Genomic DNA, 25,326 nt, shown 5'->3' with positions numbered 1-25,326 from the left:
TCGTCACAAAGTACCACAAACTGGGTGGCTTAAACCATAGAAATTTATTCTCTCACAGTTCTAGGGGCCGGGGATCCAAAATCAAGGCATGGGCAGGGCCATGCTTCCTCTGAAGGTGCTAGAAGAAGATACTTCCTGGCCTCTTCCAGCTTCTGGTGACAGTCAGCAACCCTTGGCATTCCTTGGCTTGCAGCTGCATCATCCCAGTCTCTGCCTCTGTCGTCACATGCCCTTATTCCTGTGTGCCTCTGTTGCTCTTCTCTTCTTATAAGGACACCAATCATATTGGACCGGGGCCCACCCTAATGACCTCATCTTCACTTAATTACATCTGCAAAGGCCGTGGTCAACAGTTGGCAGCCATGGAAGTAGATTCCCCCTTCCCAGTTAAACTGTCAGATGACTGTAGTCCTGGCTAATACCTGACAGCAACTCCACTAGAGGCCCCAAGTCAGAACCACTCAGTTAAGCTGCCCCTAAACTCCTGAAGCTCAAAAACTGTGAGAAATACTAAATGATTGTTCCTTTAAGCTAATAAGCTTTGTGGCAATTTGTTATGCAGCAATAGATAGCTAATATGGAGTCTCTCCAACTCCCCTTCTCCCCCTCCCAGGTCTTCTTGCTCTCTTTGACATCTCCCAACCCTTGACTGAACGCTCACTCCATCAAAGACTTATGGAAGTAGATTGGGGCCCAAAACACTCAGGGAAGATACAAGATTATTAATATATGAAAGAAAAGATGCTCAACCTCAGAAGAAAGCCAAGAAATGGGGATTAAGATAAGTAAGATACTTGGGAAGGGTATAAAACAGGAAGATGTTGTAGTAAAAAATGTTTTCTAAACCAGTGCACCTGTGTTCAATGGAAATTTTAAATGATTCCATGTTAAGATTTTTTTTTTTTTAAATATCCAAAAAGGAGTATTACACCAACACAAATACTGGTATTTCCATAGCTTAAAGTACACTGAACACAGGAAAACCAGTACTGCAATAGCTTAATGCAACTTTGTTTGTACTGGGGTTTCTCAGAGGGGCACTAAGTGCTGGGGGCATAGACAATGCCAAGGCATGAAACATGTCTTGTCAATTGTCTGTCTACACAAGCCTCTGATGAGATGGCCATGGTCTGGGTTCCCATGACCTCTTGGGTTCAAGCTGCTGCTTCCATGACATGTGGAATATGGGCATCTTTGGTGCTGCAGGCCAAGGCCTGGTGCTGAGTTCCCACCCCCGCAGAGTGCTGCCCTGGACCCAAGACCTTCCTCATACCAATGGTATCTCCCTGAGATTCACCCTCTTTCTCCCAAATTCTGTTCTCACTCACATTTTTTTTGATAAGGCCCATTAAACCTAAAGCCCAAATTCTAGGATGCAAAAGCAAACCAACAAAAAAACCAGTTCCCCTTTACTTGAGGGCAGGAACGGCTTCATCACCAAATCCTTCCAGGAGGCAAGTGCAAAATATTTATATTTTATCCTAGTGGTACTGTGAAGAAGGAAAGAGAAAAAACACGCAATACAAACGTTAAAGCAATTCAAATTTTAAAGCAACTCCGATGTTTGTGGCACACCACAGGCACGTTGGTAACATTCATTGCACACCATGTGCATGTTGGGAACATTCATTGCATACCACCTGCATGTTAATGAACAGCACTAATCTCGTGTTTACGAGGCATTGGCTCTAAATGAACTTACTGAATCCTCACAAGAAGTTGCTGAAGTCAGCTCTGTACTGTGTTCATTTTCAGGTGGCACACTGAGCCACAGAAAGGTTAAGCCACTTGTCCAAAGTCACCAAAGTCACCTAGTTAGGAAACAGCAAAGCCTAGATTCAAACTGGATTGAGGTCCTGCCCTCTATCCACACTGCTTCTCATGGTCCGAGGGCAAAGGGGTGCCATTAGCAGGACTAGAGGCCGTTCTTCCAGGCCTGCCCAAGGTCGGCAGCAATTCCCAGCCACTCTGGCAGGAAGGCCGCTTTTGGCTTAAAGACTGCGTGGAAGGGGGAGTTGGGCAGGGTAAAGTTGGCCAGGTAGATGGTGTTCCCTCCTGTGAGGTAGGCTGCCCAGATCCCGAAGGTGCCAATGGTGATGATGGTGTGGTTACACTGTGTGAGCAGCGCAAAGTCCTTGGTGGGTGAGCCTTGAAAGCCATTGCCAGCAAACACTACGTCCCCGAGAGAGCTGTTGATGTTCTGCCGACACCAGGCCATGTCATCACTGGTGACCACGAAAATGGTGGTGTGGTAGCGGGCCCGGAACCAGTCCAGGGCCCGCTGCAGGTAGCTGCGGTCGGCCAGTACGCCCTTCCACACCTGCGGCATGACACGCACGTAGTCACCCCGGCGGACGTGGACACCCACGAAAGTTGCCCGCTGCCTCCGCTTGGCCTGCAGCTCCTGGAGAAACCATTGGGCCTCCCGGCGCACATGGTCATGCAGCGTGAACTCCTGGAGGATCTCGTCGCGGAGGTGGTGGTAGAAGGTCCAAGATGAGGGGTAGCCCATGAGGCGCACGTACTCCCCTGGAATGTGGCGGTACTGCTCTTCCATCCAGTCAAGCAGGTAGTAGTCCTGCCACGGGATCCTGCTGGCCACGGTGCTGTGCAGGACGGGCAGGGTGATCTTGAAGATAGGGGCCAGCATGCTGTGCATCTGGGTCGGGATGAAGGCAGGCCTTCCGTTCATCTTGGCCAGGGCATACAGAGTGGCATACTGGCCCATCTGGTTCCCCAGGCGGCCTTTGGAGTTGATGGTCCACGCACCCTCTCGGGGAAGATGCTTGGGGGTCAGGACCACACGGGCAGGGTGTGACCAGGGGGTAGGCACCAGGGCCAGGCGCTGGTGGCAGTGGAAGATGGTGGACATCACGAAGATGATAAACAGGAAGTAGATGGTGGAGAAGGCAGGGCAAGCGGTCCAGAATACCTTAATGGCTGCAGGGAGGAGAGAGGTCATAAGCCAGGAGGGATGGCTGGGGGATGGGAGTCTTACTCATTCACCTGCCCCAATCATTCATTCATTCAATCCATCTAAACATGTCTGGTGAGTTCCACTGTGTAGGTCTTAAGAGCACAGATGTTGGAGCCCTTCTGCGTGGGTGTGAATCCCAGCTCACCCCTTACTAGTGCTCTGTGACTTTAGTCAAGTTACTTAACTTCTCTGAATCTCAGTGTCTGCACCCGTTGGACAGGGGTCATGAAGCTGAACCATTTGAAACTGCAAATATTTGACCATGTTTTACATACACAAACAGCCATTTCATATGGTTCAACCTAATAGAACTACTTCATAGGACTACATGAGGATTAAATAAGATGATATTTGTAAAAACCAAAAATATCCCCTGAAGTCTTCTTAAAACCAAACAACTAGTAAAGAATGTCTGCTTTGAGCATTGTGCTCTTATACGATCTATCTACATGGGATCAAATTGACAACAGCAACTCGAAAGGTTAGATAGGAAGCTTAGGGAGCAGTGGGTTTATATCAGTGGGGGAGGAATGACCAGGAAAAGGAGGATGTGAATGGTTGCACAACTCAAAGAATGGAATCGGTGTCACTGAATTGTATGTGTAAAAAGTGTTGAATTGGTGTATGTTCTTCTGTGTATATTCTCAACAACAAAAACAAATAAAATATATATATTTTAAATTTCATGGCATTTGGAATAAATTTTAAAAAGAAAAAAAAAAAAGATATCTATAATGTTCTTAGAATAGTGCCTAGCAAACACGAAGAGCTCTGAAAGTGTTGTAAGATAAATACTCCTCGAGTATGCACGTGTCTCACTGGGCAAATCTGCTGCAAGAGACCTCTTTAAAGTGTTAAGAAGCAAAGATGTCACTTTGAGGACTAAGGTGTGCCTAACCCAAGTCATGGTCTTTTCAGTCGCCTCATATGCATGTGAAGGCTGGACAATGAATAAGGAAGACTGAAGAAGAATTAATGTATTTTAATTACAGTGTTGGCAAGCATATTATTTAGCTCCCTGCACCAGCCTCCCCTTAAAATGGGGCTATAACCATAGCACCTGCCTGGAACGCTCTTCAAACAGTGCTATCCAACTATTTCCTGTTACCATGAGTGGGTGGGGCACATTCAAGCTGGCCACAGACTCTCTGGCACCCTTCCCCTTGAACTTAGGCAGGCCTTGACTGCCTTGACCAATAAAACATTGCGGAAGTGACACTGAGTCAGTTTCAGGCTCAGGCCTTAAGGGCCTGGCCACTTTCACCTCCTTCCTCTGTGTAAAAAGTGGTATTGGGGTGTCATATCTCTTCTTCTAACTTCTCAAGGGGGGAAGGAGAATCATTATCAGCATCAACACCCCAAGGCTGATTGCTGTGGGGTGGAGGTCTCATATACCTCCACCCTCCAACCTTTTTACTAATTCTAATGCCACCCATTCCTCCCCTGGTACTTTCTGCTTCTCTGCTGGGGTTGACTATTTGTTGGAATGGCCACACAGAACTCATAGACCATACTCACAGTTACGGGGTTTATTAGGGATGTAAAAGGTTACAATTCAGGATCAGGAACAACTCAGGATACAGTTCTTTGGTCAGGACAGCTTCTCAGCAGTGTCCGTAGGCAGGCTTCTCTCTCTCAGCCCCTCCCTCGGCTGGCCCCTGCCCCACTCTGGCAAGTGTTACAAAGCCGTTTAGCTCGGTCAGTAAGTGCCTGGAGGCACCCCACTCCAGCAGTAAGCCTCAACCTGAAGGTACTCAGCTCTCTTGCTCCACGGGTCAGCATGTCCACTGTAGTAGCCTCTGTGGGCCAGGAAGCCCACTATGCCTTCTCATGCCAGTCTTCTGGCTCTGCTGCCTCTGCTGCTGCTGCTTCTCTCCACTGCTTCTCGCCGTCTCTTGCTGTCTCCAGTGTTACAGCTCTCTCCCTCTGTTTCCTGAGTCTAGGAGGCTCTCAGTACAGGGACCCTGGGTCCAAAGGATGCACTCCACTCCTACCTCTTCTTTCTTGTTGGTAGTAAGTTCCCCCATTTCCACCTCTGGGGTGGCAAAAATGACCAATTCCCTTATTAGGGTTGCATATACCTTATTTGCATGGTTCCACCCCCACAAAGGTGCCATGTACCTTATTTGCATTATTAGTGAGCTGTCCAATCCCCTTGGTGGGCCACAAGCACCTTATTTGCATAGTTCCATCCAATCATTTGGTGAGGGTTACAAGACCATGGTGAGGGAGGCTGTATAAAAACAATCCATCTCTGAGAACAGCCTCTCTGTGATGAGACGTCAAATTGTAGAGTTTTAGCTTTTTTATTTAGGTCTGTGATGAAAACCCCCCTTCTTTTCTTTTTTTTTTTTGAGCCACTTTATTGAGATACAATTCACAAACCATACAATTCACCCATTTAAAGTATATAATTCAATACAATTCAGAGTTGTGCAATCATTACCACAATCAATCTCAGAACAGTTCCACCACCTCAAAAGGGAAATCCCATACTACCCATTCTTCCCTCCCCCCCAGCCCCTGGTAACCACTAAGCTGCTTTCTGACACTACAGATTTGTCTATTCTGGACTTTTCATATCTGGTCTTTGTGTCTGGCTTCTTTAACTTAGCATCATGGGTTCAAAGTTCATCCATGTTTGTAACAGGTATCAGAATTTCATTCTTTTTTATTGCCAAATAATATCCCACTGTCTGATTATACCATATTTTGTTGATCCATTCATCTGTTGATGGGCATTTGGGTTGTTTCTATTTTTGGCTATTGTGAATAACATGGCTCTGAACATTCACATACAGATATATGCTTTCATTTCTTTTGGCTATATGTCTAGGAGTGGAAGTGCTGGGTCATAGGTAACTCACGGTGCACAGGAAGTGCCCTGCTTGTTACTTTACAAAAACCTAATTCACCCTTCTTTGGAAGGATTATGACAAACTCATTTTCCTCAGCAGAAAGGACAGGAGAAAACCAAGGAGAGAAGGGTAACAAAGGGCAGAAATCCTAAGGGTAAATTACAGGTTTATATTGTTATTAGGTGCCATTGAGTTGGTTCAGACTCATAGCAGCCCTATGCACAACAGAACTAAACACTGCCCGGTCCCAAGCCATCCTTACAATCGTTCTTAATGAGCTTGAGCTCATTGTTGCAGCCACTGTGTCAATCCACCTCATTGAGGGTCTTCCTTTTTTCCGCTGACCCTGTACTCTGCCAAGCATAATGTCCTTCTCCAGGGACTGATCCCTCCTGACAACATGTCCAAAGTATGTAAGACGCAGTCTCGTCATACTTGCCTCTAAGGAGCATTCTGGGTGCACTCCTTCCAAGACAGATTTGTTCGTTCTTTTGGCAGTCCAGGTATATTCAATATTCTTCGCCAACAGCACAATTCAAAGGTGTCAACTCTTCTTCAGTCTTCCTTATTCATTGTCCAGCTTTCACATGCAGTTTTCCTTTCACAGGTTTATATACCCATGAATTTTTATAAGCCTTGTCAAACCCTTCCTGAGCTTCGGCATTCTATTTAGATTTCTCTGCTGCTTCAGCAGGACACGAAGCCCTATGCTTGCTGCCTCATAAAGTGTGAATATTTTAATAGTTGATGCGTTCCATCCAGCTGTGGCTACAATTCCCCAAAAAGGTTTTACATTAGTTCTTCAAAGCTTTCCAAAATTCTTTAGTTTAACAGAAGTAGTACACAGAGACAGGAAGTTTTATCAAGGTCGTTGTTAACAGAGCTATGAGTAGTTGATGGTGATGGACATGGGTTTCCAAGTTCAACGATCTGAGAGCTTCAGTCTTGCAAAGCACCTAGCCCAGAACCCGCAGTAGTAGACATTCAATAAATACTGCTCCCATTTTGTTCAAGGTGACCACAGTGTGGATTGGTATTCAATCATGGAACGCATTTTCAAATAAAGCCCTTAATTATGTCTGAGACTTTATATTTTCAGACCAAATTAAAAAAAAAAACAAACCTACCTTGGAGCCCCTCTTCTCACGGAGCTGGTGAAATTTCGGTCCCAACTGTTATCATGGGTCCTGCCTGGGGTTCCTCCTGTATTGGAGAACTGGGGCTATGGCCTCTTGCCAAGCCCCCTGGCCCAGCCAGAGCTTCGGCAGGTTCCAAAGTAAGGAGGGCGAGGTGAACAGAACTGGAGCCTGGGCTCTGGGGAGAGGCTGCCAGCTAGGCACAGCGGTGCCGCCACCCAGGGCCGGCTTCACAACGCGCCACCTGTGCACTCAAACTGGGCCCTGCGCTCCGTTTAATGCTGTGCTGTGGCCGTCTTGAAATTCTCAATTTTTGAACAAGGGCCCGCGTTTTCATTTTGCAGGGGCCCTGCAAATCCTGTACCCGGCCCTGCCACGGCTGTGTACGTTTGAGTCTCACGAGCTCCCTCTCGTGACTTTTCATCAGGCTCACAACTGCCATGTTTGCGTCTTAGCCTAAAAAGCCGCGGAAGACAACGAATGGAGGCTGGTGCTTTCCTGGGGCCTGCCGAGGGCCCACAGTCCTCAATCTGCAATTTTCCTAAAGGTGGTGGCAAGCCCCATCCTGAGCTAAACTCAGTTGGGGGCAAAATGAGGACAGATGGCCTGTGCGGCTACTTGTAGAGTTATATTAGTGTGAACACCCACGTGTTTTGCTGCAGAAATAATAACACATTTGACGACCAGATGCTGCCGAGACCCCGCTGGGTGTCTTAGGCAATATGCGGCGTATGCGCCCTATGATGGTTCCACAAGCAGAAGCTTCTCGTCTGGCCCAGGTTTTCTGATAAGAGGCTGTGAACCTGTCTTAGCTCTTTTCATCCTCGTGACACCACCGCCCACATCCCCGGCTCCCCCCTCATGAGGAAGGTCCATGTTTAGCTCCATTTAACAGATAAGGAAACTAAGGCACAGAGAGGTTAAGACACTTGCTGGAAATCACACAGCTGGTAAACAGGTGGAGCCTGCATTTGAACCCAGGCAGTGTGGTTCAGGAATCTGTGCTCTCAACCACCATCCTGGACTTTTCCAGTATGTCCTGGGGGAGAGAGGTGTCATCATTAACACATACTCTAGCACACACCCTCTGCCCAGTGACATGTGCAGCCTCTGTTATGTCTGAGCCACCGATGCAGGGGGTCTCTGAGGGCTCAGAGCTCTGGGTTCCACCGTGCTGAGCCCACCTTGGAGCAGTATCCTCCTCTCTGGGACACATGGAAAGTGAAGGTCCCCGATGCCCGAGGAATTATATCCTCTTGGTTTTTGCTGCTTCTGCCCCTCCCCCACCTCCCCGAGGCACCCACAGGGGTGTTTAAGAACAAAGGCAAAGAAGAAAGCTTCTCTCCAGGTATCATTAGCTTAAGAAACTTCTTGTCCCAGCTGGGTGGGGAGGAAAATACAAAACCCTTGCTGTCAGTTCTGACTCAAGGCAATGCTGTAGGACAGGGTAGAACTGCCCCCACAAGGTTTTCTAGATTGTAATCTTTACTAAACCTCCTTCCTGAATTTTCCCTGGCAGAAAAAATAGCCTTAGTGGCCATTTTCACTGCCGGCAACGTTCTTCCCCAACGCCGGCATGTCTCCCTTTCAGATCTCAGCCCAAATGTCCCCCCCTCAGCGAGACATCCCTGGACCGCCCCCATTTGAACCTGTAACACCCCATTCTCCCCGTCCACCTCCCTGCTTGCTTTTCTTCCAGAGCGTTCGTTCCCTTCTAGCATTTCACGCAATGCACTTATGAGCCAGGCAGAGACAGGGATTTTCGTGTTTTTTTCACCATGGTATCTTCAGCACAGCAGAGCGTCTATACACAGTAGGTGCTTGATTAGGATTTGTCAAATCAGTGCAGCGAACGTCTCAACACTGTCACTCATAACTTTGCAGGTCTGTTTGAACCCCGCTGCCTCCTCCCGATCCAATACGCCCCTCTCTGATATGAGGGCGCCTCCACCCTGAGCCCTGTTCTCTTCCAGCTACCTCCTCCTCACGCCTCCACGGAGCTTTCTGAACCACTTCTTTCTTTCAAATCTGGTGTTCCTGTCCTGGGCTCCACCGCGGAGGGTCCCCTGGAACCAGAATCACCGACGTCCTTGGCTGTGTTCCCCAGCCCCCCAGGGTAGGCACTGGGACCGTGGCTCCCCCAAGTCCTCAGCCCAATGGTGCCACCACAGATGCTGGGGACACTCCAAGCTATAGTAGCAAATATCGTGGTGCGTGCTCCCGAGGCTGTTTCTTTCCTCAGCAGGAAGTAATTGGAAACATTATTTTTCTATTCAGAACCATTCCAATGTGTAATGGAGTTGACAGCAACATTTGCATGAAATTTCACGATTAAAGCATTGGGGGCCTGACAGGGAGCTGGCCGTTGGGGAGACCGGCTGTGCACCATGCCCCCTGTGCTCCCTGAGGGTCCCTCGCTTTATCCCTCCAACCACCAGACCACAGAGTTCTGATGCACCTATCTCTTCCACCTCCATCCCTACCGTTTAGGGAATCAGCCGAGAGCGGGGCGAGGTCTCTGGGCTTCCTGGTGGCTGGTCTGCAACTTCCAAGAGCACGCAGACTTTTAAGGCTTGAGAGCGGCTGACTTTGACTCTCATTTAACCCACAGGTGACAGGAGGTTCCAGAGGGGAGAAGGGGCTAGCTTGGGGTCACCCAGTCAGAGGCAGAGACCAAGCTGAATTCCGGGTGGAAATCGTCCCATCTCAGTGTGTGCCGGCCTGAAGGTCAACCCCCTCCCTGAGCGAGTGCAGCCACCACGTGGCCGGACGAGCCAAGCCGCTGGAATCAGTGAGGCTGGAGGTGAGTGGAGGAGGACCCGACCCAGAAGCCCCATCCTGCTGCCGTCCTACCTGCCTTGAGTTTCCTAGGCCACCCTGCTTGGGGCTGTCCAGCTGGGGACTCCTTGTGGCCACAAGGGCCCAGGGGGGCGATGGCTCTCCAGTCGCACATGGTCTTGTCCCAAACGGTCCGGGGTGGCGCAGGTCCCTGCAGGGAGAGCGGGGCTGCGGTTGGTGAGGGGATTGGTGGAGGCGATGGTGTTGGATTCTGTGGGCTCGGCTCTGAGCTCCCGCCCAGCACCCCCACTAGCCTGGGGCCTGAGAGCTGACGCTCCGTCACCACAGCGAACCCACGCCGAGCTCCTGCAGAGCGGGGAGGCCATGTGAGGAGCACCGAGGAGCCTCTTCTTGGGCACAGGTTTGGCCAAAGTCAGGGGCTGGGAGGGTGGGACTGCGGGTGCAAAGAGCGGGGGAAAGGAAGCCCACGTCCCAGGTGGGCCCTACAAGAACCATGCACGGGAGCCTGACTAGTGGTCTTGTGGGACCAGAGCTAGACTACAGCGGGTGGTGGGGGTTGGGGTGCTGGGGTGGAATACAGGTCCCAGAAGGGTAGGGGTCGGGGGTTGGACACCTGGGCTCCTAGTCGGGAAGAGCCGGCTTTTGGTCCCCAGAAGCACCAGAGGACTCACAGCCTGGTTCCCTGAGGTGCTAAGGGCCAAAAGTGGTACCCCCTGAACTACATGGGCAAGAGATGGGAGGCGGTGGGCTGGGTCCTCACCTAGGCCGACCTGAAGGCCAGAGGGGCAAATGCCCCCATGAAAGCACAAGATGGCCCCGTGCTCTTGGGAGGGGCAGAGGGCGATGCCTGTGGCCTGGGGTGGGGGAGGCAGATGTCTGCAGGTGGCAGCAGTGGTGGGGACAGAGGAGCCATGAAATCAGCTGGGGGAGATGTCACCCCATCCCAGGGTGCCTCTCCCAACACCTCCAGACTCAGGCCTGTGTGCAAGCCTGGGCCCAGATTCAGAGGGTGAGGGGCTCTGAGACCCCCCAATCTTGAGTGAGTTTGTGGGGGCTGCCAGCCCCAAACAGGGAAAGTCAGGGGAGTGCAGGGCCGAGTGATCCAGGGTTTGGACTGTGGCCCCTCAGGCACCCTGGCATTCAGCGACCAGCCCTGCCTCACACTCTTGCTGGCTTGCCACTCTCCCCCTCTCACCCACCACTCCCGACATCTGTTTCCCCATCTGCTCTGGGGACCTCAGGGCTGATGGAGAAGGTGGGGGCTCTGGTGCCCAGATCCTGCATCTTAAGATGGCGGGTGGGGGCTGAGATGGTCACAGACTCCTCAGAAACCCAGCCCTGTGTCCTAAGGGGAAATGGGGCGTCCTTCTTGACCCAACAGGGACCCGGCTGTCCCACTCCCCAGCCCCAGGGACCCAGGCTTCCAGCCCCCAGCTGTGCCCATCCCTTTCTCTGAGCTTTTCCACCTGGGTGGGAAAGGGTTAAGGGTGGAGGGCTAGGGGTGGGTGGCAGGGGGGCGCAGTGAGGCCCGGGCTGCTTGGCGATAATCTCCCTCCGTGCCCAGGGTGTGGAGAACAAGGTTAGGGCCCCACGTGGGAAAGGGCCTCTGCTCTGATCCCCGTGGGCTGGGGCTCGGCCTCTGCTTCTGATCCAGGCCACAGGCACCCCCATCCCTGCCCCTCCCTCCCTCTGCCTGGCCCAGCCTGCAAGACACAGCCTGTTGTTCTCTCAGCTCCCCCTGGATGCCTCGGGGCCTGGCATTCCTGCCTGCCTGGCCCCCAGATTCTGGGCCTCAGGCCTCCCAATCCCTGTGGACTCTGAGTGCCCAGCCTCTGTCTACCTGGCCTCCCTGCCTCCCTCTGGACCCACCCGCTCTTTCTGTGGTTTCTTCCCCTTGGCCTGCATTCTCCGCCCCTCCATCTCAGTCTCTGGGCCCACATCCCTTTCTATTTCTTTGTTTGTCTCTGAGTCTCCATCTGTCTCTCTCTGTTCCCCCCCACTATCACCCTTTCCCCAGGGCCCCTGCCCCCTCGACACTGACGGATAGCTCTGGGGTGTTAAGCTACGGATTAGTTCAGGCAAAATTCTCGATTTTGCTTGCGTTCTTTCCCCTTTGGGTTATGTAAACAGTAATTCTCCCCAGATGGAACTATTTTCCTCGCTTAGAAGCAGCCGGGGAGAGGGCTTGGGGTGGTATGCCGGGGTTCCACAGAGAGCCTTGGGGAGCGGGTGGATGCTAGACGGCTGGTCCCCCAGGGGCAGCCTGAGGCCTCAGCCCCTCCTCTTTCCTCCAGGTGCTTGCCTCCACAAGGCCAACCATGCCTGTGACAATTGCCCTCTTGTTCCTCCTGAGCCAGGCCACCTCAGACCCATGCTACGATCCAGGGGGCCGTCCCCGCTTCTGCCTCCCACCAGTGACCCAACTAGCCAGTGTGACGACCTCCTGCCCTCGGGCCTGTGCCCCCTCCCCGGGGGTAGGCCTTGGGCTCCAGGCCTCCTGCAATGGCAGCCTGGCCCTGGCCCTGGGTGGCCCCTTCCTCCTGACATCCATCAGCCTGCGCTTCTGCACCCCAGGCCCCCCAGCCCTGGTCCTATCTGCTGCCTGGGCTGAGGGGGGTCCCTGGAGGCTACTGTGGCGCAGACCCGCCTGGCCGGGGGCCTTGGGAGGCCCTGAGCGGGTGACCTTCCGTGCCCCGCCAGGCCCTAAGGCCAGCGTGGTGGCCAGCCACCTCCTCATCGAGCTTGGGGGCCGGGCAGGACTGGCCGCGGCCAGTGTGAGAGGCCGCTGCCAGTGCCATGGTCATGCTGCCCGCTGTGTGGCCCGCTCTCGGCCCCCCCGCTGCCGCTGCCGCCATCACACCACTGGCCCTGGGTGCGAGAGCTGCCGCCCATCCCACCGCGACCGGCCCTGGCGGCCTGCCACTCCCCAGCACCCCCACCCCTGTCTGCGTGAGTGCTGGCCCACTCTCCCACCCTCACCTGGCCCCATGACTCTCCAGGGGCCAGTCCCTCAGTGCCTTGTCCCCAAGGGACCACAGTGGTCTCTTCTCTCCCCGGAACTGCTTGCTTCTTGTTTCTCAGGCCCAGTCCCCTCTCCCCCTCCTCCCACACTCTCCCACCCTTCCCCACCTGTCCGCTCTGCATTCCTGCCGCAGAGGGGACTGGCCCACAGATGGCCACCTGCCTACCTGCCCAGTGGGGGCCCAGGCTCTCCCCAGATGGTACAAATGGTTAACACACTGCTCAGCTGCTATCCGAAAGGTTGGTGGTTTTGGTCTACCCAGAGGTGCCTCAGAAGAAAGGCCTGGTGATCTACTTCCAAAAAACCACCCACTGAGAGCCTGACAGAGCCTAGTTCTACTCCAATACCCACGGGGTCGCCGAGAGTCAGAGCTGACTCCACGGCAGCGGGTTTAGTCGCACCCCAGCACTCACCTGATCGTGATTGTCCTAATAATATGTCCAGCATCTCCCAAACCCCAGGCCAGGGCCTGACTTACTGCAGATGCCTGGGTGTATTTCCCAAATGGTTGTAGGAGAACAAGGCAGCTGCGCACTTCCTGACCCCTCAGGCCAACCCCACGGGTAAAGTATTCATTAAGTATATATTTAGCGATCATTTACGATGTGCCGGGCAGGTACTGTCAGTAGGCCCATTTTACAGCTGAGACTGAGGCTAGAGTTGGGAAGTCCTTTATGGAAGGACATATAGCCAGTAACTGGCACAGGCAGGATCCGAGCTCCAAAAGCCGAGCCCTGGGGTGTCAGCTGATACTTGCCAAGCTCCTGTCAGGCACTGCTACAAGAGGTGTTCCAAAGAGGCAGACAGGAACGTGGCCTTGGCAGATAGGCTGCCTGGGTTCAAATCCCAGCAACTCTGCTTACTGGCTGTGTGACCTCAGGTGGTGACTTAACCTCTCTGTGCCTCCATTTCCTCATCTGTAAAGCGGAGATAAGGAGCCCTGGAGGCAGTGTTTAAGCGCTCAGCTGTTAACCAAAAGGTCAGCTGTTCAGACCCACCAGCTGCTCCACGGGAGAAAGATGTGGCAGTTTGGTTCTGTAAAGATTTCCAGCCTTGGAAACCCTACGCGGCAGTTCTACTCTGTCCTATAGGGTTTCTGTGGGTCGGAACTGACTCCACGGCAATAGGTTGATGGTAATGGTTAAAGTGGGAACAGTAGCCATATTTCCTTTACAGGCTGTAGTGATAATTAAATGAGGTAATAAATAAATAGATAAAGCCCTTAGAATAAAGCCTAAGATGGTACCTAGCATGGAGGGAGAGCTTCCTGAGCATCTGCTAATGTTACCATCCCCCAGAAGAGGAAGGTGATCCCTGAGGGGATGCAGCACTTGCCCTAAGTCTCACTGCTACCAGGGCAGCCCTGGGACTGGGCTCAGGGACTCAGGCCTTCCTAGACATCCCCACTGGGAACCACTTGGCCAGCTAGTAACTGAGCCACCATCCAGGCCCCACTTGCCCTTCCAACCCCCTCTCCCCTCTAAGGCGCTTCCAGAGTCCCAGCCCCTTCCCGCATTCTCTCAAGCAGCCCCTCCTCAGAGACAGAAGTTGTCAGCTCTTTCATCCCCCCTTCTCCTCCTGCCCCACCTTGAGGTCCTTGGTAGAGGGTGTGAGTATGTTACCAGGGCCCGGGAGTAATTCTACCCACGGGCAGAAACATAGCCTATTTAAAACCCGTTCCCGGCAAGTCCATTCCAACTCATAGTGACCCCGTGTGACAGAGTAGAACTGCCCCACAGGGTTTCCCAGGTTGTAAATCTTTATGAAAGCAGACTGCCACATGTTTCTGCTGCTGAGTGGCTGGTGGGTTCGAATCGCCGACCTTTTGGTTAGCGTTTGAGTACGTAACCACTGCGCCAATAGCGTTCCCTATACAGAAACACACAGACACAGACAAATGAGGACACACACAAAGACACAGGCACACAGTCCCCTGAGCTTCCCTCTCTGCCCTTTATTTCTTCAGATGACATCCCGTGGATCAACTTACAGGCCAGCTATTCTCTGCAGCTTCCCACCCTGTCCTCACCCCCACCTGGGGCTTCCCTTGAGGCTGCCACGCTCCCTGCCTCCCTCTGCCTCCCCTCCATCTCCCCCACCTCAGAGCTGGCCAGCATCTCCCTTGGTCCGTCCCCACCATCCAGGTCTGCCCGCCCGGTGCAGGGAAGGAGGAAGAGAGGGGGACTCACATGGCCTGGGGTGAGACGGGGTTTGTCCTGGCCCTGGGAGCCAGGCAGGACATCTCTCAGAGGATCACCAGAGCCCCCCAGGCTGCACTGGGCACTGCCCCCCATCAAGTCCAACCTGGGTGAGAGGATGACAAGGTGTGATGGAGAAGGGTCTGGGCTTAGGGCTTCACAGACATCACCCAAGTCATTCCCTACTTGTTCGAGTTGTCCAGAGGGCACGTGAGGTGACTACCCTCAGGTCAGAAAGACTCCACAGCCCGGCTCTATCTGCTAACAATCCGAATAGCACTACCACTTCTCAGGCCCACAAAAACGCACAGGGAGAGCAATCGAGATTCCCACTGGACAGGAGCACACTGAGGCTGGCGGGGGGGGGGTCACTGTCCCAAGCACACGCCACAGTCTCAGCTCCCTGACCATCACACACCACCACTGGACTCTCGGGACCTACTAGCTCAGGCCTTTCAAACCTTGGGGAGACAATAACCACATAAACCTAGGCCTTGCCAAGAAGTGGTCCATTAACTACCTGCATCAGCATCTCAGTCTTGGAAGCTTGCTATCAATACAGAGTCCTGGGCTCTACCTAGCAGAAGCCCTGTGGTGAGGCCCTGGAATCTGCATTTTTAAAAACCATTTCACTAGTAATTCTGGGCAGTAGTAAAGTTTGAGAGCCACCACCTTAGAAAAGTCCATGAGTGCTCCCCAGAAAAATGCACATGTTAAAGAATTCTCATGGGAGTTGTGGTGAGAAGGCTTAGAGTGTTTGGTGAAGGCACAGACTCTGGAGCCAGAAGGCCAGGGTTCAAATCCTGCCCCCAACCTCTCCCCGCTGTGCTAACTTGGGCCAGTGACTTCACCTCTCTGTGCCTCAGTGCCCACATCTGCAAATATATCTATCTTATCTCATTTAATCCTCATGAAGTAGACACTAAAAATGCCCTTTTGCAGAAAAGGGAACAGCTGCAGAAAGAAGTCACTTGCCCAAGAAACACAGTAAGAGACATAGATGCAGAGGTCTGACTAATGCCACAGCCCACGCCCTGAGCCCTACTCCCCTTCACATGCCTACAGTTTCACAGAGAAGTTCAGAAGGTCCGTGAGGCCCCATGGGCTTACCCAGTTCTAGCCCAATATGCCCATTTTAAAGATGAGAATGAAGAGGTTCTGGTCCCAGGGCTACCCAGGTACCCCCAGTCGGTCCTTTTATTTCCTTTCCTGAGGGCAGCAGGGAGAAGGCTGGGGACAGGAATCAGGAGCAGGGGACAGGAAGGCCAGCCTAACGTGCCCCTGCCCACTCTCACTCCTAGCCTGCTTCTGCAACCAGCATGCCTGGCGCTGCCGCTTCAATGCTGAGCTGTTCAGGCTGTCAGGTGGCCTGAGCGGGGGTGTCTGTGAACGGTGTCGGCACCACACAACCGGGCGGCACTGCCACTACTGCCAGCCAGGGTTCTGGAGGGACCCCAGCCAGCCCATCACCAGCCGCAAGGCTTGCCGGGGTGAGTGTGGCCTGGAGCTGGGCCCGAAGGGGAAAGGAGGCAGGCCTGGACTCCAGGGTCTGAAGGAGGAGAGGCTTGGGGGTTAGACTCCCAAGTCTGAGGAAGGAAGGGGTTGGGGGTTAGACTCCCAGGTCTGAGGGAGAAGGGGGCTGGGGGCCAGGACTCCTGGGTCTGAGGGACGAGGGGTTGGGGACTGGGACTCCAGGGTCCGAGGAAGGAGGGGGCTACAGACCTGGAGTTCTGGGTCTGAGGGGGGGGTGCTGGAAGTTGGGAGGGAGCATCTGGACGCAGACACCCCACACCCCCAGCTCCTCTCCTCGTGTAGCCTGCCAGTGCCACCCCATTGGGGCAACAGGCGGTGTCTGCAACCAGACCAGTGGGCAGTGCTCCTGCAAGTTGGGGGTCACGGGCCTCAGGTGCAACCGCTGTGGCCCTGGCTACCAGCAGAGCCGCTCCCCCAGGATGCCCTGCCAGCGTGAGTCCTGAGGGGCAGGGCCACAGAGCCTGAGTGGGGGGGTGGGGGAGCAAGACATTCCCCAGGGGCTGGTGGCTGGACTGGGGTACTTGGGAAGGAGGGGACTGGACTCTGCAGTCTAGGAGAGATGGGGGTCCAAACTCCTGGGTCTGAGGGAGGTGAGGGTTGGTGGCCTGGACTCCTGGGTCTGAGGGAAGAGGGGACAGGAGACCAAGGTTCCTGCTCCTGGGGGAGGAGGGCAATGGGTGCTCACACTCTTGGGCCTTAAGGGAACAGACACTTTGGGTCTGGGTGCCTGGATTCCTCGTGGCGGGGTAGGAACTAAGGGTTTGCTAAAGTGCTCCTTGGTCTCTCTCTCACACACACAGGAATTCCAGAGGCAACAACCACTCTTGCCACGACCCCTAGTGCATATGGTTCAGGTAAGATGAGCTGGGATGCTTTTCCTGGGCAGCAAGAGGGATGGGGGATGGGCTGACTGGACCCCAGGTGGGGGCTCAGGGGTGGTCCACTGAGCCCAGTCCCAAGGTTTTGGGCACCCAGCTCTCCATCAAGATCAAATGCAAGCATGGGCAGGGGCAGAACGCTGTGGTGCAGGCCTCAGGGACCCACTGCAGATGGCCTGACCCTCCCCAGACCCTCAGTGTCAAAACTACTGCAATGCCTCGGACACCAGGGTGCACATGAGCCTTCGGAGGTACTGCCTGCAGGACTACAGTGAGTGCTGGGGGAGAGAAACAGGGCTGAAGGCTGGAGATGTTTGGAGAAAGACTGCCTCCAAGCCACCCTCTTCTCTGACCTTCAATATCCTTGTCTTGAATGGGCAGGGGTATTGGATTCTAAAGGGCCCTTCCTGGTCTAGGGTCTGATGGGACAAATTGGGGGAGGAAGCTTAGGGTGGCTAGTGGCGAAGGGGTGTTGGCTACCTTCCTATGCCTCCTCTTTATCCATGTTCTTGGGCTTGCAGAGCTTCAGTGTCTCCTTTAACCTACATCTGTGAGGGAAGGAGTGGCCCCCTGGGGGTGCAGGAGAGGGAGGAACTGGTTGAATGGAATGGGCCCTAGCCCAGTCAATCTCAGAGACACTGTGTGCCTCCCTTCAAGGTTCCAGCTATGCAAGCCTCAAAGCCACCCTCACAGAGACTCAATCCATAGTTCCCTAATCCCTCAGTCCACTCCTCCTGGGATTCTGACCCTGGGAACTCTGACCTCCTTAGACACCCAAGAGGTCCACTCAGCCCACAAATCTAAGAGACCAGCCCCAGCTACTTCCCTCAATGGTCTAGGACCCCAGACCCCTTCTCCCTCCCAACATTATCTGGCCACTGATGTTCTCAGGCTTTGAAGGGAGAGCCTTCTGCCTCTACCTCCCACCAGGGTAGACACAGCCTCCTAGCCAGAGCCCTGCCTCCAACACCACCTAACCTCACTCCCTAAGAAATTACATTTTCTGAATAACCATTAACGTGACTTTAACCCTTAGGTTCCAGAGACTGCCCTCCTTCCCAAGTGCCCAGCCCCTGACACCTTCTAACCTTACCGCATTACAGATTTTGCACTTGCCCCACCAATTTAATTTCAAGATCTGCCCCACTTGATAGGGCCGCCAAAGCCCCACCCCGACATGCGCCCACCATGGTCCTCTCCCTGTCAGGCCTCCGCCTTCCTGAGGAGAGCCCACCCTACTGCTATAAGCCCCGCCCCTTTAAACGGCCTTCAGACCTTCACTGTGTCCTCCCCATCAGGCCCCGCCCCTCATCCTCAGGGCTCGCCCCCAACCTGCACCTTCAAAGGTCCAAGGCCCCGCCCCCTGGGGGTACCCAGAAGCCCAGCCCCCTGTCCCCGGGGCCCCTCCCCACCAGGACTGCAAGACCTAGGCCTCACACCACCCTTCCCCGCAGTTCTCCACGTGAAAGTACTGGCGATTGAGGCGGCTGGCCCCACGTGGTGGCGGCTAGCAGTGCGCGTCCTGGCCGTGTACAAGCAACGGGCGCAGCCGGTACCCCGCGGCGGCCAGGACGCCTGGGTGCCTCGCGCCGACCTGGCCTGCGGCTGCCTGCGCCTGCGGCCCAGCATCGACTACTTGCTGCTGGGCAGCGCGGCCGGTGGCCCCGACCCCGCGCGCCTTGTCCTCGATCGCCACGGCCTCGCGCTGCCCTGGAGGCCGCGCTGGGCCCGGCCGCTGCGGAGGCTGCAGCAGGAGGAGCTCGCCGGGGGCTGCCGCGGCCTGCAGCCTCCGACCCCGGGCCCCGGGCTCGAGCAGTAGAACTGGGGCTGAGACGCCCTTAAACGTGAACGAATTTGGAGGAAATTTGGGACGACCTTCAGCGGCGCCTTCTACCTCGACGGCGCGTCCCTCAGAGAGCAGCCATTCAGACGCCGCGGAGTCCCTGACGTCACTCGGAATGCGCCAACACCGCGCAGGCGTGAGAAACGTTTAAGAAAAGGCGGTGAACGGCGAGACGAACTTTTGGTCCCCTCAGCCCTTGATTGGGCCTATGATTTATGGAGCTATTTCTTGCAATAAAGTCTCAAGTCTTATGGAACATTGTCTCCAGACTCGTGATCGGTTGTGACGGCTCTCTTAGGAGCGAAAGAAGTCTTGAGGAAATCTGGGGATTGAAGGATTGGTAGTGCTTTCTGATACAATGGCCAATCCAATGAAGGTGTTGGTATGACGTCACTGAGTGCTAGTCACACTTGTGTTCGCTGACGATTGGCCAAGAACTAGTGGGAGGGGCGTGACTGACAAGGCTGGAAATACGACAAAGGAAGTGACAGAAGTTCCAGATTTAAGAACTTTTGGCTTCTGATGGGCCTCAGGATGGTCTCTGAGAAGGGAGTAAAGGACTTTGAGTGTCTCTCTCAAGGGGATTCTGACTGGGGTTCACCAGGTCTTGAAGGGCGCCTAGACTCGTTCTTGAGATAATAGCCAATTGGAAGCACAGAGTGATGTGACGTGAGTTAGTGCTAAGCAGAATTCTGTTCTAACAGTTCGGTACCTAAGTTGGAACAGGCCAGAGGGGTGGGGCTAAAAAGGGAGGAAGTAGTAAGTATCGTGGAAGGGAAGGTTCTCATGGCCTCAGACCTTCGGTGTCATCCTGACCTCTGCTCCCTGCACCCACAGCTGAACACAATTCCACAGTCTGGGTGATCTTTGCAGGAGAGTTTCCCTGCAAAGTATTTTGAGGGCGTTGACGTGAAGAGCAACGCTATTCCTTCCCTGAGAGAAAAGTGAGACTATAAAGAAAACCAAAGAAGAATAGATGCCTTCGAACTATGGTGTTGGAGAAGAATATTGAATATGAAGTAGAGAAAATATGTTTCTTTTGGTGTTCTTAGTATTGAAGTAGAGAAAATATGTTTCTATTGGTGTTTTTAGTATTGGAATACAGAAAATATATTTCTAGTGTTTTCGTATACCTGTATAAACTGTGATTAATTTCTAGTTTTTGAAACATCATTACTTGCTCTGAAATCTTCTCACGATTGTTTCAATGAAGAAGAATAAGGTAATCAATTTTTAGTTGTTTATTAAACTATGTTCCTCTCCCAAGGAAGAAAAAAACCACAAAACCGAGATAGCTGAACAAAGCTTAGATCCATCTTGTGCCAGAAACCAGGACAGCGTGAATGGACTTGCAGGACTCCAGGATGACATGCAGAGACTTGCAGAACTTCAGTAATAGATCACTTTATCATCATGTCTACCTCAAAGAAGAGCCAACATTCCTGAAAACCTCTAAACCGTGACCTTCCCCCTATAAAAACCCTCCAATTAGTCCTCTAGTTTAGACAGAATTTGAGAGAAATTTAACCCTCTCCTCTCTGTCTCTCGTATAGCAGTATTCAATAAAGCCCTCTTGCTGCTTACCTCCTGTCTCAGAATTGGCTTTGCGGGAGGCGGCACGAATCCACAACTAGCGGTAACAAATATATCATGGACTGCCAAAAGAACGAACAAGACTGTCTTGGAAGAAGTACAGCCAGAGCGCTCTTTGGAAAGGAGGATGGCGAGAATTCATTTTAATACTTTGGCCATGTTGTAAGGAGAGACCAGTTCCTGGAGGAGGACATCATGCTTGGTAATGTAGAGGGTCAAGGAAAAAAAGGAAGATCCTAACAAGATGACTTGGCACAGTGGCTGCAAGAATGGGCTGAAACATAGCAATGACTGTGAGGATGGCGCAGGACCGGGCAGTGTTTCGATCTGTTGTACATAGGGTCTCTATGAGTCAGAACCAACTGGATGGCACCTAACAACAATAACACCAGCCAATGGACTGTCAGGATGGACCGTGATGTCCTAAGGTACTAGGCAGAGAAAATGGTGTCCTCCAGCAAACTTTCTGGGCCTGTCCTTGCTGACAGTGAAAGAGCAGGAAATAGCCTGGGGGTGGGGGGTGACTGGTTGACTGCCAAACTACCAATTAAATTCTACATCAGCGGCAACTTGCCTTTGACCTCCACCTGGGCCAGGGATGAGGGCACGTCTGAAGCAGAAATTAGGAGTCTTTAAGGGATTTTTTAAGAGTTCTCTGTTCCAGGAAAAACTCTATGTTCCTTATCTTCTTTCTTGAAGCCAATTCCAGTGGTATTCATCTCCACCACTCCACCTTCATTTCCAGTCCATCAGCAAATCCTGCCCCTTTCACACTTCAGATTTCTCCTCCCTCTTCTTCAGTTGTCACATCTCTTGCTCTAACCACAGACAGGAAAGACCAGCCTCCGATTTTAATGACCCATGTGATTAAATGGGATCCACCCAGGTAATCCAGAATAATCGCTCCATTTCAAGGTCCTTAACCTTAATCACACCTGCAAAGTTTCTTTTGCCATGAAAGGTAATATATTCACAGGTTCCAGGGATTAGTGTGTGTACAGCTTTGGGGGCCATTATTCTGCCAAACACTGCTGGATATGGGTGAGCACTAGAATTTTCCACCACAGGGCTCTGCTCAAATCTCACAGCATGAGAGAAAACTTCCCTGACCACCCTAACTAAATAGCAGCTCCCTCCAATCATTCTCTACCACTTTTCCCTGCTTCATTTTCTTCTTAGCACTTATCACCACTTGATACATTAAATATCTGTCAGTTTGTTTACTGTTTCTCTGCTTTTCCACTAGAACATGGGCTCCATGACAATGGGAATTTTGTATTATTCACAGCTGTATCCCTTGCACCTAGAAAGATCGCTGACACACAGTAGATCTTCAGTAAATATTCGTTGAAAGAATGGATCAATGAGTGGGCTAATTGCAGCCCAAATGAATGTGAAGAGGTGCCTCATGCCATCTGTAGCATTAGGAGTCATACCCACTGCCGTCGAGTCGATTCCGACTCATAGATCCCACCAAAACCCATTGCCATTGAGTCGATTCTGACTCATAGATCGTGATCCCCAAATCACAGTGGCTTAAACAAGAGAGAAGTTAATTTCTCTTTTGCATAAAAGAAGTATGGAGATAGCCCAGGCACCAGAAACTTTCCAGCTTTCCCCTCTACCACTCTGAGAACAGTCCCTACCCTCGTGGTCCAAGATTGTAGCTAGCACTCCATCCATCACAACTCTATCCATACAACAGGCTGGAGGAAGTCAAAGGGAAAAGTCCAAAGAACCCACACAACTGACTTATAAGGATGGTTTCCAAAAGCTGCCACACAATCCCCATGTTCTTATCTTATTTGTCAGAATTTAATCACCTGGTTTCATCTAGGTGCGAGAGATGGTAGAAATGTAGCCTTTAATGGTGGGCTGTCTTGGGCCCAGCTAAACAGGGTGTTTTATTATCAAGGAAGGAAGGAAGAAAGGATATTGGAGAAAGTTAGTCCACCCTGCTTCACACCAGTCCCTCAGCCAATCAGAACTCAGAGTATCCTACGATGTCACGAGATGCTAGGCAGAGCAGACTTTTTGGAAAAGAGAAGCTGAGCTTGGAAGGGATTAATGTCTGATCATAACATTCCATCCCACCTCCTGCTGCCCTGATCTGTTTGTGTTTTGTTCAATGCCTGTAAGAATGGTGTGGCGGAGGCATCTGACTGCCTCTAACTTCAGGAAGGGGAGAGAGAATCACCATCAGCATCAACAGCCCAAAGCTGATTTCCCATGAGGTGGAGGTCAGACATACCTCCTTCTCTTTTTATCAACCTTTTTACCAATTCTAACAGCCATCCCTCCCACAGCCCTCTCTACTTCTCTGTTGGGTTCGATAATTCATTGCAATGGCCACACAGAACTCGCAGACCATACAGTTATGGGGTGTGTTAGGCTGGGTTCTGTAGAGAAGGAAAACCAATAAAGTGTATAAATATATATAAAGAGAGATTTATATCAAGGAAACAGTTCACAAAACTGTAGAGGCTGGAAACTTCCAAGTCCGTGGATCAGGATAGAGGCTTCTCTCAATTCATGTATCTGCAGGGAATGGCGAACTCAAGATTGGCAGGTCAGAGATCAGGGCTCTAGCTCACAGGCTGTGAAGATCCACGAATCCCAAGATCAGCACATAAGCAGATAGCTCAAGTCCCAAGAACCAGAGGTCAGATGAACAGAAGGCAGCCACAGAACCCAGAATGCACAAAAAGCCAGACTGTCTGCTTATATTTGGATGTAGGCCACATCTCAAAGGAAACTCCCCTTCAACTGATTGGCTACTCACAGCAGATTCCATCATGGAAGTGATAACATATAAACTGAGAATCATGGCCCAGCCAAGTTCACACACAATCTTAACCATAACAGTCCACCCCCTGGCAACTTGGCACATCCACACATCTCCTTAAACCATACATAATCTCTGAATAAAGGCAATCATAAAGTCATAGTTGCGCCTAACATGGTACAAATGACATGCATACAACCAAAAACGCACTAACCCCATTTACATCTTATATTTTATAAGTGAATAAAACAAAAATATTTGATGCACACATACAAAGCAGAGATACTCAAAAAACAATTACAGTTCTCATTTCTGCAACTGATCACATGGCTGTAACTGGTATTTAAAACCACCTTTTCCCACTAACCATTCCATATTCCATTTGCCCTCAACAAGCAACTCAGCTGATCGTGGTTCTTTACCTGGTGGGATGACCCAAACCTTCATTCCTGAAGGGTCTGGGCCATTAGTAGTCATGTTGGAATTGGGTTGCTATAGTTTTCCACTGACTTTTATCACAAGGCATGGTAGTACTAAGAGACTCCCTAAGGGATCTCCTGCATTCCAAACACACTCCTCTTTACCTTCATTATGCAATATCAATCCTATTTCTTTGTTAATCAGGATCAATCATACCAGCCGATATGGTAACTCCCTTATTGACCTGTTGATCCAGAGGCATAAGGAGTGCAAAGTGGCCAGGTGGCATTCTTAGCTTCCAGTTCAATGGAATCAGTTATGTGTCTCCAGGTGGGAGCATTCCTCCCTTTGGAACTAAGACCTCTAGACCAGCAGAGCATAAGGTCATGGGGACAGTAAAAATCTTGTGAGTGGGTCACTAGGGGTGATAGTGAATGTTGCCACTCCCATTTCCACCCCTTGATGCCTGGACCCAAAAATCCTGGCTGTTGGAGAAATAGCACCGTATACTGGATGCTGGTTTAGAGCATACACAGCCTCCTGGAGAACGTTGCCCCAACCCTGCAAGGTATTGCCACCTAGCTGACGCTGTAATTGTGTCTTTAGAAGGCCATTCCATCATTCTATTAAGCCAGGTGTTTCAGGATGATGGGGAATATGATCAGACCAGTGAATTCCATGAACATGGGCCCACTGCTGCACTTCATTTGCTGTGAAGTGAGTCCCTTGATCTGAGGCAAAGCTGTGTGGAATACCATCACAGTGGATAAGGCATTCTGTAAGTCCACGGACGGCAGAAGCATGGCGTGAAGGAAAGGCAAATCCATATCCAGAGTAGGTACCTAGTCCAGTAAGGAAAAAACATTGCCCTTTCCGTGATGAAAATGGTCCAATGTAATCAACTTGCCACCAGGTTGCTGGCTGATCACTTCAAGGAATGGTACCATATTGGGGACTCAGTGTTGGTCTCAGCTGTGGCAGATTGGGCACTCAGCAGTGGCTGTACCCAAGTCAGCCTTGGTGAGTGGAAGTCCATGTTGCTGGGCCCAAGCATAACCTCCATCCCTGCCACCAAGGCCACTTTGTTCATGAGCCTATTGAGCAATGACAGGAGTAGCTGAGGAAAGAGGATGACTGGTTTCCATAGAACGCATCATTCTATCCCCTTGATTGGTAAAATCATCCTCTGCTGAGGTCATCCTTTGGTGAGCATTCACATGAGACACAAATATCTTCACTTCTTTGGCCCATTCGGAGAGGTCCATCCACATACCTCTTCCTCAC

At 51.9% G+C, this 25,326-nt stretch overlaps 3 protein-coding genes across 4 annotated transcripts in view; 2 read left to right on the top strand and 1 right to left on the bottom strand.

Moving 5' to 3' along the window:
* The window catches only part of MAMSTR (MEF2 activating motif and SAP domain containing transcriptional regulator), a 53,093-nt gene extending 43,325 nt beyond the window's left edge, over positions 1-9,768 (top strand). The window contains exon 9 of the mRNA XM_049900723.1: positions 9,583-9,768. Within this exon, the coding sequence (XP_049756680.1) occupies positions 9,583-9,653 (71 nt within the window). The 3' untranslated portion in view covers positions 9,654-9,768. The remainder of the gene's footprint in view (positions 1-9,582) is intronic.
* Positions 1,561-19,531, bottom strand: LOC126085395 (galactoside 2-alpha-L-fucosyltransferase SEC1-like). Of its 2 annotated transcripts, none has more exons than XM_049900728.1 (3): positions 19,277-19,531; positions 9,825-9,960; positions 1,561-2,940 (listed from the first exon to the last, which is right to left on the bottom strand). In XM_049900728.1, the coding sequence occupies exons 2-3, from the start codon at positions 9,922-9,924 to the stop codon at positions 1,916-1,918; spliced, it is 1,125 nt and encodes a 374-aa protein (XP_049756685.1). In that variant the 5' UTR covers positions 9,925-9,960; positions 19,277-19,531; the 3' UTR covers positions 1,561-1,915. The 2 variants fall into 2 exon arrangements, with proteins under 2 accessions (XP_049756685.1, XP_049756686.1); XM_049900729.1 differs by having other exon boundaries at positions 19,296-19,531.
* On the top strand, positions 10,105-19,490 carry NTN5 (netrin 5). Its single transcript, XM_049900730.1, has 7 exons — positions 10,105-10,170; positions 12,065-12,719; positions 16,292-16,480; positions 16,806-16,955; positions 17,324-17,377; positions 17,592-17,672; positions 18,856-19,490. The coding sequence occupies exons 2-7, from the start codon at positions 12,089-12,091 to the stop codon at positions 19,218-19,220; spliced, it is 1,470 nt and encodes a 489-aa protein (XP_049756687.1). The 5' UTR covers positions 10,105-10,170; positions 12,065-12,088; the 3' UTR covers positions 19,221-19,490.
* Positions 19,532-25,326: the final 5,795 nt, after the last annotated feature.

The sequence above is a fragment of the Elephas maximus genome, chromosome 11 (assembly GCF_024166365.1).
Source record: "Elephas maximus indicus isolate mEleMax1 chromosome 11, mEleMax1 primary haplotype, whole genome shotgun sequence".
In the NCBI taxonomy this organism is placed as follows: domain Eukaryota; kingdom Metazoa; phylum Chordata; class Mammalia; order Proboscidea; family Elephantidae; genus Elephas; species Elephas maximus.
Note: the sequence above shows the minus strand (reverse complement) of the source record. Positions and strands in the feature narration are given on the sequence as shown.